This window comes from Archocentrus centrarchus, chromosome 14 (genome assembly GCF_007364275.1).
Source record: "Archocentrus centrarchus isolate MPI-CPG fArcCen1 chromosome 14, fArcCen1, whole genome shotgun sequence".
Lineage (NCBI taxonomy): Eukaryota > Metazoa > Chordata > Actinopteri > Cichliformes > Cichlidae > Archocentrus > Archocentrus centrarchus.
Window position 1 is genome coordinate 18,125,516 of NC_044359.1, and position 20,262 is coordinate 18,145,777.

The 20,262-nt window shown below is 42.1% G+C and overlaps 1 protein-coding gene across 1 annotated transcript in view; it reads left to right on the forward strand.

Annotated features, from left to right (window-relative positions):
• Positions 1-20,262, forward strand: part of jade2 (jade family PHD finger 2) — a 233,848-nt gene that overhangs the window by 190,744 nt on the left and 22,842 nt on the right. Inside the window, 1 exon segment of the mRNA XM_030747308.1 lies at positions 6,759-6,876. Within this exon segment, the coding sequence (XP_030603168.1) occupies positions 6,759-6,876 (118 nt within the window).

Here is a 20,262-nt window from a genome sequence, read left to right on the forward strand (position 1 = left end):
ATGTGGACCAAATTTTTCTTTTCTCTTCTCTCCAACTCACTTCTTTTTCCTTTTAAAACATGCTGCTGGAGCTTTCTTTACATTCTCAAGCACTGTCATCATTTTTTCTGTAGAAAGATTTATTGGTTAGCATTTAATAACTATGGCCTTTTATGCATTTCTGTATCTCTGAATCATATTTATGTACCTGTCTTTCTAAATGTATCCATCTCTGTCTGCCAGTTAGTCTAATTTTCAAGCTTTTCATTTGCTTTCTTCTCTTTGTCTTCAACTTTTTTTTTTAATATGTTGCCAATACAAAACAGTAACACATGCATTTACAACCACAGATTTTCTTTGAACATCCATATGTGCCTGACATAAACATGCATGCTCCCACATCCATCTTCCAGCTCAACTCTGATGCAAATGCAGTCATACACCGCTTGTGGGGCCATATGATAGTAATTTGGCAGAATGAAGGAGCACGAGGGCTCAGCTGGAGTTTGGGTCTGAGTGGAAGACGATCCAGTTTGTTGACAGGAAACAGGATGTTGCCTCTTGACTCTGTGACCGTGTCATGACTGGATCAATAGACTATAAAACTGATATTATGACATCTTTTAAACCTCAAGGTTTTTTGAAATGTGAATCTCTTTAGTTTCGCGTAACAGTTATTGCTACACACAAATCAACTTTATTGTTCATTGGAGGCCTGTTTCTGTTCATCTGATGGCTGTACTTCTAATATCTACTTTTGACTTAGGTCTAGTTTGGTGTTCACCAACTTCCAATAAAAATATCAGGCTTTTTAACTGCTAGATGTTTCACTCTTTGTTGGCAGCATGTGTCTAGCATTGCGTGTCTGCCGTTTAGTACTGTACACTGGATTTAAGTTTTGCTTCTGGAAATGTTGCTGGACAAAACAGTAACAGTAGAATCACAATAACATTCATCCTACACATATTTGCTGTGTCTACACTATTGTAACTAAGATAACAGTTCTTTTGGCATATCGAGCCATCTCTGGCAAGCTCACAGTTCAGAGTTTACTTTGGGTGACGGGCAGAAACAAACACTGATGACTCTGGAGATGGTGAGCTCATAAAGTAGCTATATACACTATATTGCCAAAAGTGTTCACTCACCCATCCAAAAAATGGAATTCAGGTGTTCCAATCACTTCCATGGCCACGGGTGTATAAACCAAGCACCTAGGCATGCAGATTGCTTCTACAAACATTTATGAAAGAATGAGCTCAGTGAATTCCACACTGTGATAGGATGCCACCTGTGCAACAAGTCCACTCATGAAATTTCCTCTTTAATAAGCATTCCACAGTCAACTGTTAGTGGTATTACAACAAAATTGAAGCGATTGGGAATCACAGAGTGGGGTCAGTGGATGTTGCAGAGCATAGTGCACAGTGTTCGCCAACTTTCTGCAGAGCCAATCGCTACAGACCTCCAAACTTCATGTGACCTTCAGATTAGCTCAGGAACAAAGTGCAGAGAGCTTCATGGAGTGGGTTTTCATGGCTGAGCAGCTTCATCCAACCCTTACATCACCAAGCACAATGCAAGTTCCAGTGAAAGGAACTCTTAATGCTTCAGCATACCGAGACATTGTGGACAATTTCATGCTCCCAACTTTGTGGGAACAGTTTGGGGATGGCCCCATCCTGTTCCAACATGACTGCACACCAGTGCACAAAGCAGGACCATAAAGCCATGGATGAGCATGTTTGATGTGGAAGAACTTGACTGGCCTGCACCTCAACCTGATAGAACACTTTTGGGATGAATTAGAGCGGCAACTGTGAGCCAGGCCTTCCCTTCCAACATCAGTGTGCCTCTGGAAGAATGGTCAAAAATTCTCATAACACACACCTAAACCTTGTCGAAAGCTTTCCCAGAAGAGTTGAAGCTGTTATAGCTGTGAGTGGGCCGATTCATATTAAACCCTGTGGATTAAGAATCAGATGTCACTCAAGTGAATTTTGGCAATATAGTGTATCAACACTGTTAGCCGTCTGTGATCACTCTGATCAGTAGTTAACCAGTCAAGTCCTTTTTTTGGGTGCCATTTAAATAAACGGTGTGTTTCATAGTACCACTGTAATGACATCCAGGTTTTATGTATTTGCTGCTGTAGTATTAGAAATACAGAAGGGTCTGTATAAATTCTGTATGCTGCAAAGTGTACATTACTTATGAATGTTCAATAGGATCATTATGTATATAAACACTGAGCAATAGCTGCTACCTGTATAGACCAGCTGTTACAGAAAAGCCAGCTAAGAACATCGACCACTAACACAGTTACACTGACAGGCAAAGCAAGCACATGGGATCATTAACTAACACTTAATGCATGCTTTTATAACCGCTTGTCTCAATTACTGCAATGCACTTCCTACTAGAATTAGCCAGGCCTCCGTTGTGTGCTCACAGCTGATACAAAATATTGCTGTTTGAATTTTTGTTTTTTTCTTTTTTATTAGTTTTTTTGTGATTGCTTGAGTTTTTTTCAACTGGTAGATGTAAACAAGAGCACATCACCCAGTTCATTTACATAACTATTTAAAAATTATTATTTTGCTTTTAAGATTTTTTTTTTAATGTTTGTGCCCCATTTTATGTGTCTGAAGCCATATGTCCTGTCTCATTTCAGCAGACCACATGCTATAATTTTTTGCAGAGACACAATGCAAACACAGAGGTGACAGAGTTTTTGTGGCTCCAAAATTGTGGAACGTTTCCTTGTTCCACAGTGAGAACTGATCCCATGGTCAGCATTTGCTCTTCTCCCAGGTTGTTCGTGCCCCACCTCTCATGACCCTACGCCCCACAGTTTGAGAAACAATGGCCTAAACCAGGGGTAGGGAACTCCAGGCCTCGAGAGCTGGTGTCCTGCAGGTTTTAGATGTGTCCCTGATCCAGTACACCTGAATCACATATAGAAGTCATTAGCAGGACTCTGGAGAACTTGACTGCAGTCCGAGGAGGTAATTCAGTCATTTGAGTCAGGTGTGCTGGATCAGGGACACATCTAAAACCTACAGGACACCGGCGCTGGAGGCTTGGAGTTCCCTACCCATGGCCTAAACTATTTGATTTTTTTTTTTTTATAACCTAACCCTGTCATGTGTTCTGCAGGTGCTGTTGTCAGGTGTTGATTTGATGATATGCTAGATTTTGCAATTTTTGTGAATAATTTATTTATTTATTGTATTGCCATTTCTCTGTGTTCTTCACAACAATTGTGGTGACTGCACTGAGACCAGGGATGTGACTAAGATGGTCCACGATTAAACATCCATCCATCCATCCATTTTCTTCCGCTTATCCGGGGCCGGGTCGCGGGGGCAGAAGCCTAAGCAGAGAAGCCCAAGCTTCCCTCTCCCCAGCCACCTCCTCCAGCTCATCCGGAGGGACCCCAAGGCGTTCCCAGGCCAGCCGAGATACATAATCTCTCCAGCGTGTCCTGGGTCTACCACGGGGCCTCTTCCCAGTGGGACATGCCCGGAACACCTCACCCAGGAGGCATCCTAATCAGATGCCCGAGCCACCTCAACTGGCTCCTTTTGATGTGGAGGAGCAGCGGCTCTACTCTGAGCCCCTCCCGGATGGCCGCACTCCTCACCTTATCTCTAAGGGAGAGGCCAGCCACCCTTCGAAGGAAACTCATTTCTGCCGCTTGTATTCGCGATCTTATTCTTTCGGTCACTACCCAAAGCTCGTGACCATAGGTGAGGGTAGGAACGTAGATCGACCGGTAAATCGAGAGCTTCGCTTTTACGCTAAGCTCCCTCTTCACCACGACGGACCGGTGCAGCGTCCGCATCACTGCAGAAGCAGCCCCGATCCGCCTGTCGATCTCCCGTTCCCTTCGCCCATCACTCGTGAACAAGACCCCGAGATACTTAAACTCCTCCACTTGAGGCAAGAACTCGTTCCTGAGCCGGAGATGGCACTCCACCCTTTTCCGGCTGAGGACCATGGCCTCAGACTTAGAGGTGCTGATTCTCATGCCAGCCGCTTCACACTCGGCTGCGAACCGTTCCACTGCGAGCTGGAGGCCCCCTCCTGATGAAGCCAACAGAACCGCATCATCTGCAAAAAGCAGAGATGAGACTCTGAGGCCACCAAGGAAGAAGCCTTCCGCCACCTGGCTACGCCTAGAAATTCTGTCCATAAAAATTATGAACAGAATCGGTGACAAAGGGCAGCCCTGACGGAGTCCAACACCCACAGGAAACAAATCCGACTTATTACCGGCTATACGGACCAAGCTCTCACTGTGGTTGTACAAGGACTGAATGGCCCGCAACAATGGGCCAGACACCCCATACTCCCGCAGAACCTCCCAAAGAACACCCCGAGGAACACGGTCGAATGCCTTCTCCAAGTCCACAAAGCACATGTAGACTGGTTGGGCAAACTCCCACGCACACTCGAATATCCTTGAGAGGATAAAGAGCTGGTCCAGCGTTCCACGACCAGGACGAAAACCGCATTGTTCCTCCTGAATCCGAGGTTCGACTAACGGACGCACCCTCCTTTCCAGCACCCTGGCATAGACCTTACCGGGGAGGCTGAGGCGTGTGATCCCCCGAAAGTTGGAGCACACCCTCCGGTCTCCCTTCTTAAAGATGGGGACCACCACCCCGGTCTGCCAATCCAATGGCACTGCCCCAGATCTCCACGCGATGTTGCAGAGGCGTGTCAACCAAGACAGCCCTACAACATCCAGAGCCTTCAGGAACTCAGGGCGAATCTCGTCCACCCCAGGGGCTCTGCCACCAAGGAGTTGTTTAACTACCTCAGTGACCTCACCCCCAGTGATGGTCAAGTCATCCCCCTCATCCCCAGACTCTGCTTCCCCTACAGAAGGCGTGTCAGTGGGATTCAGAAGGTCCTCGAAGTATTCCTTCCACCGTCCGACTATAGCCTCAGTTGAAGTCAGCAGCGCCCCCCCCGCACTATAAACAGTGTGAGTGAAGCACTGCTTTCCCCTCCTGAGTCGCCTGACGGTTTGCCAGAATCGCTTCGATGCCGTCCGAAAGTCTTTTTCCATAGCCTCACCGAACTCCTCCCACACCCGAGTTTTTGCTTTGGCCACTACCCGAGCTGCATTCCGCTTGGCCTGTCGATACCTGTCAGCTGCCTCCGGAGTCCCACAGGCTAACCAAGCCCGATAGGACTCTTTCTTCAGCTTGATGGCTTCCTTCACCTCCGGTGACCACCATCTGGTTCGGGGGTTACCACCACGACAGGCACCAACCACCTTGCAGCCACAGCTCTGAGCAGCCGCCTCAACAATGGAGGTGCGGAACATGGTCCATTCGGACTCAATGTCCTCAGCCTCCCTCGGAATGCTGTCGAAGTTCTGCCGGAGGTGGGAGTTGAAGATCTCCCGGACTGGGGCTGCTGCCAGGCGTTCCCAGCGCACCCTCACAATACGTTTAGGTGTGCCAGGTCTGTCCAGCATCCTCCCCGTCACCTGATCCAACTTACCACCAGGTGGTGTTCAGTTGACATCGCCCTTCACCAAAATGTCCAGAACATGCAGCCGCAGATCTGATGATACGATTACAAAATCGATCATCAACCTGCGACCTAGGGTGTCCTGGTGCCATGTGCACTTATGGACATCCTTGTGTTCGAACACGGTGTTTGTTATGGACAAACTGTGGTTTGCACAGAAGTCCAATAACAAAACACCATTCGGGTTCAGATCGGGCAGGCCGTTCCTCCCAATCACGCCCCTCCAGGTCTCACTGTCATTGCCCACATGAGCGTTGAAGTCTCCCAGCAAGACTATGGAGTAACCAGATGGAGCACTCTCCAGCACCCCACCCAGCAACTCCAAAAAGGGTGGGTACCCTGAACTGTCATTCGGCGCATAAGCGCAAACAACAGTCAGGACCCGTTCCCCAGCCCGAAGGCGCAGGGAAACTACCCTCTCGTCCACCGGTGAAAACTCCGACGTACAGGCAGCAAGCCGGGGGGATACAAGAATACCCACCCCAGCTCGCCGCCTCTCACCGAGGGCAACTCCAGACTGGAACAGAGTCCAGCCCTTCTCCAGGAGACTGGTTCCAGAGCCCAGGCCATGCGTTGAGGTGAGCCCAACTATGTCTAGCTGGTATCTCTCAACCTCACGCACTAGCTCAGGCTCCTTCCCCACCAGAGAGGTGACATTCCATGTCCCAACAGCCAGTTTCGATAGTCGGGGATCGGTCCGCCAGGGCCTCCGCCCTCGGCCACCGCCCGACACACATTGCACCCGACCCCTACGACACCTCCTGCGGGTGGTGGGCCTGCAGGAGCACGATTAAACATGTTTGCATTAAACATGCAAACAGATTCATAGTTTTTATCACTGTTGTATATGTACAGTATAGTTTTCCATTCATTTTGATGTTTATTTATTGTGGATTGTACTATTTTCTTGCTGCTATAAAAAAAATTCCCTTGTAGGATCAGTAAAGTCTGTCTATCTATCTATCTATCTATCTATCTATCTATCTATCTATCTATATATCTAATATAGTATAATATAATATAGAAAATAATTAATTTGCCGTGGTGATCATGCAGATCCTGCACCATCTTCCAGAGTTTGCCGGAGCACCCCTACCCTACTACCTTACCATCAACATCATCTTTTTTTTTTTTTTTTGCTTTGGCTAATATTTGCGCTGCATCATGCTCAAATATGCTGCCCATCTCATGCCTCTGTTATAGCTGCTGTTCTTATTCCTGTGTTTCAGGTGCGCAATCTGTGCTACATGGTGACACGGAGGGAGAAAATGAAACACACCCTCTGTGACCTGCAGGAAAAGATCTTCCACCTGCAGATACAACTGCTGGAAGAAGACATGGCTGGAGGTAAGAGAGAAACAAAATGTGAGCATGTGTCTCCACTCATCTAATTTCAGCCATCTAAACTCAGCAATATAAAACCCTGTTACCTTTCACCCACTTGAGCACTGCAGCCAATGCCGCCAACACACACTCTGTCCACCCCCCCACCCCACCCCCCAAAAAAAAGTACAATTTGAAAAGCTCAAGTGTATAACAGTTGCATCCAAGCCCTTGCTGCCTGAGTGTGGTGGGTGGACAGTTTTTGGAAATGGCCTGTCATCATTTTTGCACAGTAGGCCACCCTTGACACCTGCACAGCAAAGAACACTGGTATAATAGTTCAGCCAGATATTGTGACACCAGCCATCCACGTAAATGGAGCTCGATTTTCTATCCACTCTACACAGATAACTGACCTTGGTGCATTTTGTGCAGATCCTCTGTGATGGAGAGCAGGAAGGATGAAGATGGCTGGTTGAGTTGTTGCTGCTGTGTTGGTCAGATAACTGCTCACAGTGAAATTTACAGTCGTAGTGAGACATCCAGGTTATATGGAGTCAGTTTCTTTATATTTTTGTATTCTTCTCGCATTTTCCCACTTCCTGTCTCCATCTAGAATTGTGTTTTTATCTCTGTGGATTGTGAAGTGTTAGAATTTCTCTGGACATAGCAATGCTTCTCATCAGTGAGTCAAAGCATTACAGATTATTTTACAAGTGAAAGTTATCTAAATTCTACAAAGCGACCTGACCAAGCTAGAACAACAAACTTAAAATAGAATCAAACAGAAATGGGGTTAATTTTATAAAAATTGCTTTTGGATAAAGAATTATAGCAGTGTAACATTAATTGATCCTTATTTTTACTATTCCGGATTCCAGAGTTTTTGATACCATTGTTAGAAGCAGCACAGTATGAATACTTATATGTGCAGAATACCAGTTCTCTTAGGTACATTTTTACAATGTTTGATGGTATTACACAAGTAGGTTGAATTTTTGATGTACTTTGGTCTGTTTCAGTTGTTCGTGTCTTCTAATCAAGTAGTTCTTAAACTGCAGGAGATAGAGACCACTGAAGGTGGTGCTTGGACAACTAGGAAAAAATTTGGAAAGTCCTTCTAGAAGCAAGTCTCACAACCAGGCAGCCATCTTGGAATGAATCTGGGAAATTATTTTAAAGCCTATGTCTGAATAAATTGAGAGAGAGCCATAACTTCAATTTCAAGGGTCACAGAGGTGTAAAAAAGTTTTGTAACTTTGCCCCAAAATAAATTTTTAAAAGCTGTCTTCCTCTTCAAGTTATATTTTTACTACCCATGTGCATAGATGCACAGACATTATGGCTACATTAACAACTAAGTCCCAGCTCTGAGGTGGTAAAAACAAACAAACAAAAAAAAACACTTGGTTTTAAAATTCTCCCATTGATTCACATTCAGGATTCTTTGAGTCTCATGTCTCCTCGATGTACACAGTTAGATCCAAGAATTCTTGTAATTTTGCCCCTGTGCACCTTCACACTGGATTTTAAATCAAACAATCAAGATGTGACTTAAGTGCAGAATTTTTTTGGTGATTGGACAGTTGACTGTCAAGTGGTTTCATGGTGGGGCTTGATCTCAGCTCAATTCAGCCAAAGGCCGCAAAACTGATCGGACAGCACTTCACAGTGCAGATGGATACTGACTCAAAGCAACACCGCAGAAGCAATCCGAGAGTTTCTCAAGGCAAATACACTGGATATTCTTCAATGACTCTCATCTCATCTCAGCCCAGCAGAGCAGCTTTTCACTTACTGAAGACAAAACTGAAGGTAGCCAGACCCACAAACAAGCAGCAACTGAAGGCGGCTGCAGTAAAGGCCTGGCAAAGCAACTAAAGGGAGGAAACACAACATTTAGTGATGTCCGTGAGTTCCAGACTTCAGGCAGTCATTGACTGCAAAGGATTTTCATCCAAGTATTTAAAAAAAGTCCTGATATTTAAAATTATGTTCCTGAGTCCAATTACTTTTGATCCTCTGAAAATGGGAGCTTATTTTCAAAAATGGCTATAATTCCTAAGCTGGCATTTTTTTCCACTGAAATTCAATCTCTTTTTTTCTTTATCAGTGATTGTTAAAAATTGAGTGATGTAGGGGCTGAACATTTTTCTGAAGTGTGACATGACTAAAAAGTTTGATAACCACTGATATAATCCTACAAGACTCTACAATGTCAAGATCAGTGCTCTCTGGATGCAGTACCATGTGAGACCTTGTTCTTATTGTTACTGTAGATCGTTCTTGTTTTGGGGTCGTTCTAATGCTGCAGAATGAATTCGGTGCAGATCAGACGACTCCTTCATGGCATTGTACAGAAGAACCTTCTGATCATTGTCACTAAAAACAAAGGTTAGAGTTAAATAACAAACCAGTATCTCATTTTTTTCACATTGGCTTCCAAGCTGCTAGAAATTCTGATTTTTAAAATTTTTTTTAATGTAGATATTTTAAGAGTAGTTGTTAAGAAATTATAGTGATCTGCATCTTTGTAGCTAAAAGGACGGTCTTTAGTTCGAGGAGTCGTGACCTGCAGCTGTCATGGTGATGACAGTGAAAGCTTGTTGTCATGGTAATACCACTAATGTCTTGCTGGCATGGTAATGATAGTGAACTTCTGTCAGTCTGCTCCTGTGGCTCTGTGTGTGTGTGTGTGTGTGTGTGTGTGTGTGTGTGTGTGTGTGTGTGTGTGTGTGTGTGTGTGTGTGTGTGCGCGCGTGTGTGCGCGCGTGTGTGTGTGTGTGTGTGTGTGTGTGTGTGTGTGTGTGTGTGTGTGTGTGTGTGTGTGTTTGTGTGGTTGGAGTGTTGAGTTTTCAGTGCTCTTCATTTCCAAAGAAGACTACACACACATTTACGCATTCAAGTAAATTATATGCGAACATTTTCACTGTCTCTGTTTCTCAGTAACGCACGCACGCATACACACACACACACACACACACACACACACATGCAGTGCAGAGCTCCTGACTCAGCAGATTGCTGCCATCAGGTACCAGGAGCTGTGCTGCTGGCACTAAATAGCCATATCTATTCACACTGCCACAGGAGTTATATTAGAGAGAATACTTGGTGTGTGTGTGTGTGTGTGTGTGTGTGTGTGTGTGTGTGTGTGTGTGTGTGTGTGTGTGTGTGTGTGTGTGTGTGTGTGTGTGTGTGTCATAGGGAGAGAGCGCACCAGAGAGTGAAGGATGGGGTTGTCTGCTATAATGATTTGTCGTGTCTCTCAGCATCTTTTCCTTTTAGTATTTTCCACTCTCCATTTCTCTTTATCCTCTTCTTTAATTATTTTTCTCCTCCATCTGTTTCCCTCTCTCCTTCTCTCATTTGCAGTCTCCTCTAAGGCTCGTATCTTCCTCGTCTGTCTCTTTCAGTTATGTTCTTTTGGTTGTCTCAGCTGACATCCTGTTTTAGTCAGTCCATCAGTTGTATAGCTCTGTTTTTCTTCCCTTTAGACTGATTTCATGGCACTAAAAAGTAGGGCTGTTAGATTATGACAGAAATCATAATTACCATTATTTTGATCAATAGCTGTAATCTTGATTGCTTCACATTATTATTCATTAACTTAAGTTCCAAAAACATGTAGTCATACAAGAGATTTCCTTGAATTCTAAATACAATTAATATGAAAAACAAAAATATGAATTAAAAAGGCAGAAAAGAGCTGCCCGTTTCTGCTGGCCCACAGCGTCCACCATGGGGTACCTGTGGTGGCATACGGGGCGAAGAGATGGTGAGGCAGTGGTAGCCATGCAGAGAGTGATGAAGAGGCCTTCAGGTGATAAACAGCAAGCACAACCATTAGTGATCCTTCAGCAGGCTCACCTGTTGAAACCTTTCATGGCATCTGGATAGAATGTGTCGTTGCTCTCGTTCTGTCACCCTGGCTCCATCTGAACATAAAGACCCGTCCACTCAGGAACCAATTTGTTCATTGTGTATCAGTGTGTAGGGAATGTATGGTTGCTAACAGATATTCGAGGTTTCAGTTGTCAAGGTAACCCCATAATGTATTTACCACCCTTTCACATGTCAACTGTATCCTTAGTTCTCATTGGTAGTTGCTTCAATCGCTCTCCTGCAAGTTGAGAAAAATTTAACTTGGGAACCACCCACTTCACATCACAAGTAGTTATTTTAGTCATCATTGCCTGAAGTTGCAGAATGTCATTGACTGTGGTCACTGGTCAACATATTGCTGCAAATCGCTTCTGCCGTTTAACTATCAGTGAATTTAGGCTGTAAAGGAAACACCTGATTTATGACACAAGATTAATGTGAAAAAACTAATACCTTCACAGCCACGTTGTGCTACATCTTTGACGCATTCTTGTTTCTTCCACCTCAGGAATATTGCTAAGCTTACCTCCATCATATCTCATTCTGAACTTGAGATGGTTATTCATGCATTTATATCTTCTCGCCTGGACTATTGTAATGCATTGTTTACCTGTCTTAGAAAACATTCCCTGGAGCGTTTACAGGCTGTTCAGAATGCTGCTGCTAGGCTTCTGACTAAATCTTCCAAATATTCTCACATCACCCCGCTTCTGATTCAGTTACACTGGCTACCTGTGAAATTTAGAATACAGTTTAAGATTTTGGTACTTACATTTAGAGCTCTTCACGAGCAAGCCCCATTGTATATCAGTGAACTCCTTCACTTATATACTCCTTCTAGATCACTGCGGTCATGTGATCAAGGACTACTGTCTGTGCATTCTACAAGACTGAAAAGGAAAGGAGACAGAGCTTTTGCCTCAGTGGCTCCCCGTCTCTGTCCATCTTAGAGCGGCGGACTCACTGATGCATTTTAAAGGTCTTTTAAAAACACATCTTTTTAGCTTGGCATTTGTTTAATTTGTTTTTAATTTGTTTTTATTATTCTTTGTCCTGTTGTGAAGCACTTCGTAACATCTGTTTTGAGAGGTGCTATATAAATAAAGCTTTACTTACTTACTTACTTACTTACATTCCTGCTAATGTACAAATCAAAATAAAATTGGTCCTCTAGTCCCCTAAATTCAGTGTGTCTTTGCCACTTTGGTGCAAGGGGATAACATACTTTGTAGACCATTTTCCTGAAGCCTTTGTTATTCACCGTGTTCAGTGGACTCGTATCTTTGGCCAAACAAAATGTGATCGCCTTGGTGAGTTCAGTGCGTGTTTGTGAGCTGGATGAATACACTAACAGGGTTACAGGCTCGCTTTTATGGACATGTAAGTTCGTGTTATGCGATTCACATTAGCAGCCACTCCATTATATTAAAGTTTTTGTGTGTTTTCAGGCAGTTGAATAAGTTAGTTGTGGTGCAGACATAACTCTACAGCATTCTTTGTGGACTGGAGGACCTGGAGTTCATGTACTTATTAGACCAGTACATTAGACCCTAAAAATGAGTGTCACTGGAAAACCAGAAAACAATTACATCCACTAATCAAGCTAAAATCCAAATAATTAGCCAGCCCGAATTTTAAGATGATACCAGAAAATATCAAACAAATTGTATGTTGTTGGTCCAAATGCACAATATAATATAAATATAAAAGAGCTTGGATGTTTGATGTGGTGAAACTCATAGTGCTGGTTTGAATATATTCTTTAAGAAAACATTGCATTTAATTTTTTTTTGCTGTTAAAATTTGTCCAACACCAATTCTAGGCTGTGCACAAAACTTTTACAACTATAAAAATTGTGTTTTCGCAGAACCTGCAGTGTGTATCCTCAGCCTTACCCTTCACATACCACACCACTCCTCCTCCCTTTACGTATGGGCTTGTTTCCAGCATCTTTAACCCACCTAAAACAGATCCTGTACCCTCTGTCCGCCTGTCTGTCTCTCATAGTACTTCATCTGTCATCCATGCTCTGTCTGCCATTCGGCCTGTCTGTCATGTCGGGGGGCTGCCCGCGTCATGCTTTGTGAGTGCTAGCATGGTTTCAGCAAGGTGGAAAGGCAGGCGGGTGATAGCCCAGCAGTCTCCCATTGAGACAGAGAAGCTACACAATTGTGAATTTGATCAGTATTTTGGTTTGACTTTTATGGCGTTTTAAAGGAAACGTAGGAAAGGTGACTATGGTGTTTTTGTATCAGGAATATTTCTCCCATTCTCTCTCACTCTTGTGATAGTCTAAAATCACTGGAAAGATGAAGCTTCAGGGGCTGAAATCAATGTTGTAGTGCTTTCTTTATAATAGCCAACATGGCTCAAATCCTATGTCCGGTTGTATAGAACTCTATTAGCATCCTCATTCTGTGACCTCAGTAAACACTGATGAGGAATAGCCCTTAAATGTAACATTTGTAGGGTAAAAATCTATTTGGTGTAATAGTAGCTATAGTTACATTTTTAGATATTTTAAATGGGGCTTCAGTTGTGGTAAAATATATTTTTGTAAGTATTAAGTTTTTGTTTTGATGTAGCTTTGCTCCTAGTCTGTTGTAGTAGTCAGTTGAAAATTGCTGCCATCAAGGGAGGATGTCCTGTAGTAAATTAGGAGAACTAGTACATGCCTGTGCCATTCTCTTATTAAGCCTGTTCATGCTGCTGGCCTTGAAATTAAAATCACATGACATTTTTATAAGGTGCATAAAGGCAAAAATACAGTCAATTTTAGCCAGTTACTAAGTGCATGACAATGAAAAATGATATGCGTTTATAAGCTGTTACAGGTGCATAAATGCTAAAAACAGGTCATATTAGCTCATAGTCAGGTGGTTGCCAAACAACATGATGACACTCAGCCATTCAAACTTTTGCGTCCAAACTTTCGACTGGTACTGTACATAAGAACCTTCTGGGGCCTAAGTTGTACCTGTGTGCCAGGTTTGGTTGCTCACATCCTAATCATGTAGGAGGAGTTGTGGCCAAAGAAGCAAACGCACACTCTCAGAGATTTTGTTTTTGGGTCAAACTGGCTTCTCTTTAAGGAAAAACTAAAGGACATCAGGATTTGTGGGTTGAGCAGCAGAGTTGAGTATGTGAGTTATGCCCATGAAAAACCTGCAGAATTCTGTGTGCCAATTCCAAACAGCTCATTCTGCTATTGATTCTTGCTTGGTCCCATTTATTGGATTGGATGATTGAAGTTTATATGTGGGCTTTTTGTCTACAAGCTGGTGAAAACAGTTAAGCTCTTTTCACTCCTTTCCACTGACGACTGTCTCTAGGTGAACTGCAGCCGATTACTGTGGTATACTAAGTGAATATGTAACCTTTGCTCTGGTTAAGCCAAGGTTACCTGTTCTTTGTAGGTTTTGAAAAAACGTGACTACTTTAAAGAAAGGCGTAAAAGAACTCATATCGCACTTAAACCTCCTCTTCTCTTCTCTTCTCTTCTCTTCTCTTCTCTTCTCTTCTCTTCTCTTCTCTTCTCTTCTCTTCTTCTCTTCTCTTCTCTTCTCTTCTCTTCTCTTCTCTTCTCTTCTCTTCTCTTCTCTTCTCTTTGAATGACAGTATTTCTTCCTCATAACTATTAAAGCTGGAGCTGTAGTCAGGTTTTCTTATAATTTTGTGCTGGTTTATGTTTTATCTTATGCTTACCAGCCTGCTAGAATTGGACTGAGCATTGATCATTCTTATGCTTTTTTTTTTTTGTCAGTGAAACAAATTGTAGTACAGTATTTTGCAGGTAAATTTTTGCCTTTAGTGGACACCTGCAAAAACAGCTCCAGTTAAAATCTGTATTGTAGGTAGGACTTCTTGAAAGTGCATACACATACTCTCACACAGTCCTATTATTATGCAGATAGTGCACTGCATTTATATTCTGGCTCAAACCCAGCCGTGACAAGCTGACAGTGGTTAGTATTGGCCTCTCTGATCTGCTTTCAGCAAGTGTGTGTCTGTGTGTTTATGTGTGTAGGAGTTTGAGGAAGACAGAGAAAATAAGGACAGAGGAAGATGAGGATGGGAAGGGACAAGAAGGTAATGGGATGAAAGAAGTAGTGGAGGAAGCGAGGGAAGCTGAAGTAGCTACAATGAGAGAGAAATAGCAAAAGGACGGAATAAAAGGTGGCGAGAGGGAGGAAAAGACAGTAGGGGAGGGGGAAAAAACTTTCTCACATTGCACTAATGAGCTCAGGTAAGAAATGGGACACAGTGGCTACACACATACATACACGCTGCAGTTCAGTGCACCTAGAAAGAGGGAAAATTAATCATACACTTCAAAAAGACAAATCCCCTGGTGCTGTTGCACCTTCTAAACAAGAGAGGGAAGGAGATTTTCTGGGAGGGAGTAATATTGCAGAGATTGAGAAAAGCCAAACAGCAGAACGTAAGGACAAAAAAAAAAAAAAAGAAAAGGAAAGAAAGCCCAGATCTGACAAAATCATGTTTAAAAAAGGTTTCTTCTGCTGATAGTTGGATTTGTGGGGAGATTACAACCTGCAGGGAGGAAGTTTCCACACATTCAAGCAGAGCCTGCAGGCGTCCTTGAAAACCCACAGACTAGTTTTTCTCCTATTCTATGCTGTAGAACATATAAAAGAACAAGATAAGATTAGGAAAGAAAGAGGGGGGGGTCCCTGGGAGATCAGAGGATAAGATGGTGCTCCTGTCAAAACAAAGAAAGAAATTATAATTTAGAAGCTGTGTGAAGAAGTGTTCCCTCTGGGAGCTCCCTCAAAGATCCCCTGGCGTTAATGGCCGCTGCAGTTTCAGCAACAGCCATAAAATAAATTGGCAAAAGGGGGGAGAGTGTTGAGTAGATGTACCTGCACGCTTTTACAAATTCTCAGGTTTTTTTTTTTGGTTTTTTTTTGGTGGGGTGGGGGTGGGGGTGGGGGGTCATGTAGTCATACAATACTCCTACAGCTGTCACACCAACTTCTCTCTACAACAGCCTCAACTGATTTTACAGACTGCACAGCATTCAAAACCCACTGTCCTTGGAATTCTGATGGATAAAGATCTAGACAAATTTCCTAAAAGTACCTTTAACTGGGACAACCTCAGACAAACATGCATGCATGCACCAAGTATACTTTACACTTGAATAGGTCTTGCAAGGAATAGTTATCAGGTTAAGTGTTTTGTTCAAAACGTGTCCAAGCTGCTTTGTTGTCATGGTGTGGATTTTTACTGCAGCGCTGACTGAAAAGACTTTCCAGGAAATTTCCAGGAATTTAATGATACTTTTAACAGATTATCTCTGTTTAAATAACAGAGGTTTAGTACACCAGCTGGCTGCCTCTGTGATTTAAGCCTGTCCTGTTAAAGGGGTGAATTTTTGACATGTAACTGAATTATGTGAATGTCTGCTGAAGCGTAGGACAACAAAATGCAGAAGAAAATATTTAATTTCTGAGTTGGATCAAAATAGGCCTATAGGTGTTTACCGCCAATCCAAACTCAATTTATACATTTCTTTGCTTTCTCGCAATACAAGTGTGCATCTAACAGGACACTAACACTGCAGCTGTGAAAAGATGTGATGTAAAGCTGCCCTGCTAACATTGCAGTCTCACTAGAGTCCTTCCCTCTGCAAGTAAATCAGAATTAAATAGCTCATTTTTTGAGGCTCAAGGTGAGCTTTTAGTGTATTGTATGTCATTTCTATTGTGGAGAGGTGAAACTGGAACATTTAATGCGAAACCTGGCCTGTTCTCCATGGGAGACGGGAAGGATGTTAGCTTTGTTTTTAGTGCACAGATACAGGCAAAGTAAGGAAGAACATAGTCATAGATGCTATCTTCTCGAAAGGAGTCTGGCACCGATAAGAATTGTGCATCACAGCAGCCATCTGTGTGAAAAGAGCCTTTGTTTTTACTTTGAGGAACCATAAAACCAGTGAAAAGTGGAGCTGTGCAAGCAGGATGGCCTCAGAGAAGTGTAAAAATGTAGTTATTAAAAAAAAAAAAAAATGCTAACTCCTCCTTGCACACAGTTTCTCACTCGATAACCAGATTGCAGCACATGATGCTTCCCACTTTGTTTTAAAAATGTTTATTTGGTCGGTTCAGTTCATACACTATTTTAAAGCTCTGATAAGTTTCCCACACCCATAACCTCTAATAAACATAACAGTTTTCACCATATCTAACTTTTCAAGGACAATATTTCCAAGTATGCTCCCAATCCAGACAAGGTTCTCCAACATGGTCATGGATGTGAGAGCTTTGCCTGTTTTAACAACATCACCAAGTTGTGCTTCAACTTGAAAAATCATTTTCAAAACTGAGCAGATCCCTTTGAACACATTAATATTCCTAAATAAAAATGGAAACAATGGTTGCACACAGTGCACACAAATATTCTTTCTTTTTGTCATTTAGTGTTGTGCTCTTACTCAACTAAGCTTTCACACTCTCTTCTCCTTTGCACACACACACACACACATACCCACACACCCATGCACACACCCCCATACCCATGCACACACACAGAGGGTCGTCTCAGTGTGAAATCGCTCTCTGGTCTCTCTCAGCTCCATTCATGCATGTCCTGCTCCTCCATGCTAAAGTAAGCATGAGGACAGCCTACTGCTGGCCATGACAGCCACACACACACAGACACACACTGTAGACATGCACTGTACTGTACTGTAACATACGATGCCTTTAATTGGGTCTTTTCTGTATGTTACAGAATGTCTATAATATAATACTGTGCATTTTTTGTTGTAAGATGAAATTGAGCACTCTAGACTAACCCTGTTAGTGGCACGGCTGTATTGTAACATTCAGCCCATCGTTTGGTCCCGACTAAATTATCGCAACAGCTTCTCGATGATAAAAGACTTTTTAGAGACATTTGCGACCCCAAGACAACACGGCCACCCCTGAGCTTTCCTCTAGCGCCTCCATGAAGTTGACATTTGTAGCTTTGAGTGAAATGTCTGAACTACCGAACGGACTTTACAACACATCCAATCCACACAAACAGTCTCACTCAGGATAAAATGTAACAACTGTGATATCAATGCTGTTTCATCTAGAGCCATCATAATGTCAAAAAGCTCATGTTATTATCATTAATAAACCTTATTAACTTTTGTTTATGACCAAGAATCTAATGAATGAATGTACAGAGTGTGAGCAATAGCTTGTGTTTATTGCTAATTATCTCATACAGCATTCAAACCTAATCCTAATGGGCTAAATAAAGTATTTCTTTCTCAGCACACTACCACTGTGTCTAAATCCATGTTTATTAACCAGCTTCCATGGCTGTAGTCTTTTTGGGGGTTTTTTTTGTTTGGTTGTTTTTTTGTTGCTTTTTTTTTTTTTTTTTTTTTTTTTTTACAGGTTTCCACAGAAAAAATATCAGTTATTTATTAAAATGAGGAGGCTGGTTTGAAATCGGTTTTAACAAGGAATTAAAGTTGCTACACTTTGTTCCATTTCCTGCTGCGAAATGCACAACAAGGGTCATCTGGTGGTAAAAAACAACAGCTGCTGCTAATAAAAAGTCAGAAGAAGAAAAGAGAATGCACTTGCAGAGGAGCTGCTGCACATAAGAATAATTAAAAAACAATAAATAGGACTTTTCTGTTTTTTTCATTTTCACATTACATTTTTTTATTAAATCCAGAAAATTATTAGCTGTACTTTTTTAGACAGTTGCTGATAAACCTACTGTACTTTTCATTCTAATCTATTTCACCCTACAGTGACTACAGAGCTTTTTTAAACCCCACTATGATCTTGCAGCTGCCACCTGCTGTACTGGTGCGTGCATGTGCACACAAGCATTTATATATAAACATGATGCACAGCAGCAGGAGAGTTAGTGAGCCGTGCAGTCAGGACTCTGTTTGTGTAAACAGCGAGAGCCTGTTACAACAAGACATTCCAACAATAAGGGCTCCCCCATGTTATACAGTGAGAAGGGGTGGAGATCATCACTGTGCTGTATATGTGAGACTCACTGAAGTATGACTGCATGGGTCTGCATTGTTTCCTGGCCTGCTGTGTGTGCAGACGTGTGTATTAAGCATGCATGTGTTTGCTGTTATCTGGTAAATGTAGAGCTCAGCAATCTTCTTTCTATGTAGTTGTGGCATCACAAAAAAATGGGCCTGAAATGATTAGCCAGTTAAGAAAAACTAATCTGCCTCCATTTTGATAATCCATTAATCATTAGGTGTTTCTTTTTGTCAGCAAAAACACCGTCTTTATCTAACTCCAGCTCTAATCATTGCACACAGAATGTCTTTAGGGTTGGGCAGACAAACAAGCAATGATAATATCTTACATTTTGAGGAATTTGTAGCAGTTTTGTGAGGTAAAATTGACTAAACAATTAGGAGATATACTGATAATACCAATAATTAGTTTAAGCCCTAATTGAATTACTCTGTTTAAAAAAAAATACTCATATACAGAAGGTTTGAAGAACAAGTGGGTGGCGCTTCTATGCTCACAGCCAGGGAAGTGCAACCATATTAGGTATATCCCTTCACTATGACATCATACAGAGCCAAGATTAGAGAAAGAAAAAAAAACAGTTGGAAACAGACTGTTTAGAGAAGTCTGAAGTTTGAGTTCATTATTTGAAATTCTGGCCATGAGCATGAGCATCCATCACTGTAATGGTATATAGTATCTAGGACAGACAATAAAGAAAAGCATATTAGGTGAGATTAAGCTAATGAATAACATTTAAATGCTATTGAAACATTTAAAATTAAGTCCTTTTAACTGTTTGAGGTTTAATTCATCATCGGTGACGACCCCAGCACAAAGTGTTTTTGTTTTTATTATATTGATCTTACAAGTTTTGTCAATAAATGAACAAAGAAAATAATCACTAACACATTAAAAACTACTTACATTTTTTTCTCATAGAGTCTATTTTAGTTATAAATACACTGCTCAGAAAGATTAAAGAAACACCTTGAAAACACATCAGATCACTGGACTAACTAACGAAGGATTTATACTCTGTGTTAAATGTACGCCGTAGGATTGTTGTGAGTGCAAACTCTTCTGAAACTTTTTTGCCATAACCTGATGTGCACCTCCCCTGAAATGTAACTATTTATTTATTTCAGTACAGCTTTTCAACTACTGAAAACCTGTTCAGTACAGCCGATTCCTCCTGTGCCTCTTGCACCGCATTTTATGAATGGATGGGTGAGATAATAATAACCATCTCCTCAGTACAAGGAATAATAATCATAGCAGCAATATAAGGGCTGCGACTGGGTTTGTTTCCTCTTCCTTCTGTTAGGGTTTATGACAGTTGACAGTTTGCAACAGCTAACGACTGCACTTAAAGTGAGAATATTAAATATAATAAATTTGTTTTTTATTTAGCTAACTTTTTTTTTAAATTTATATCCTGGGGTTCATGTATAACTGATATTTTTACTAACATTTAATGTACCCCATGCAGAACTCCAAAGAACCCCTAGT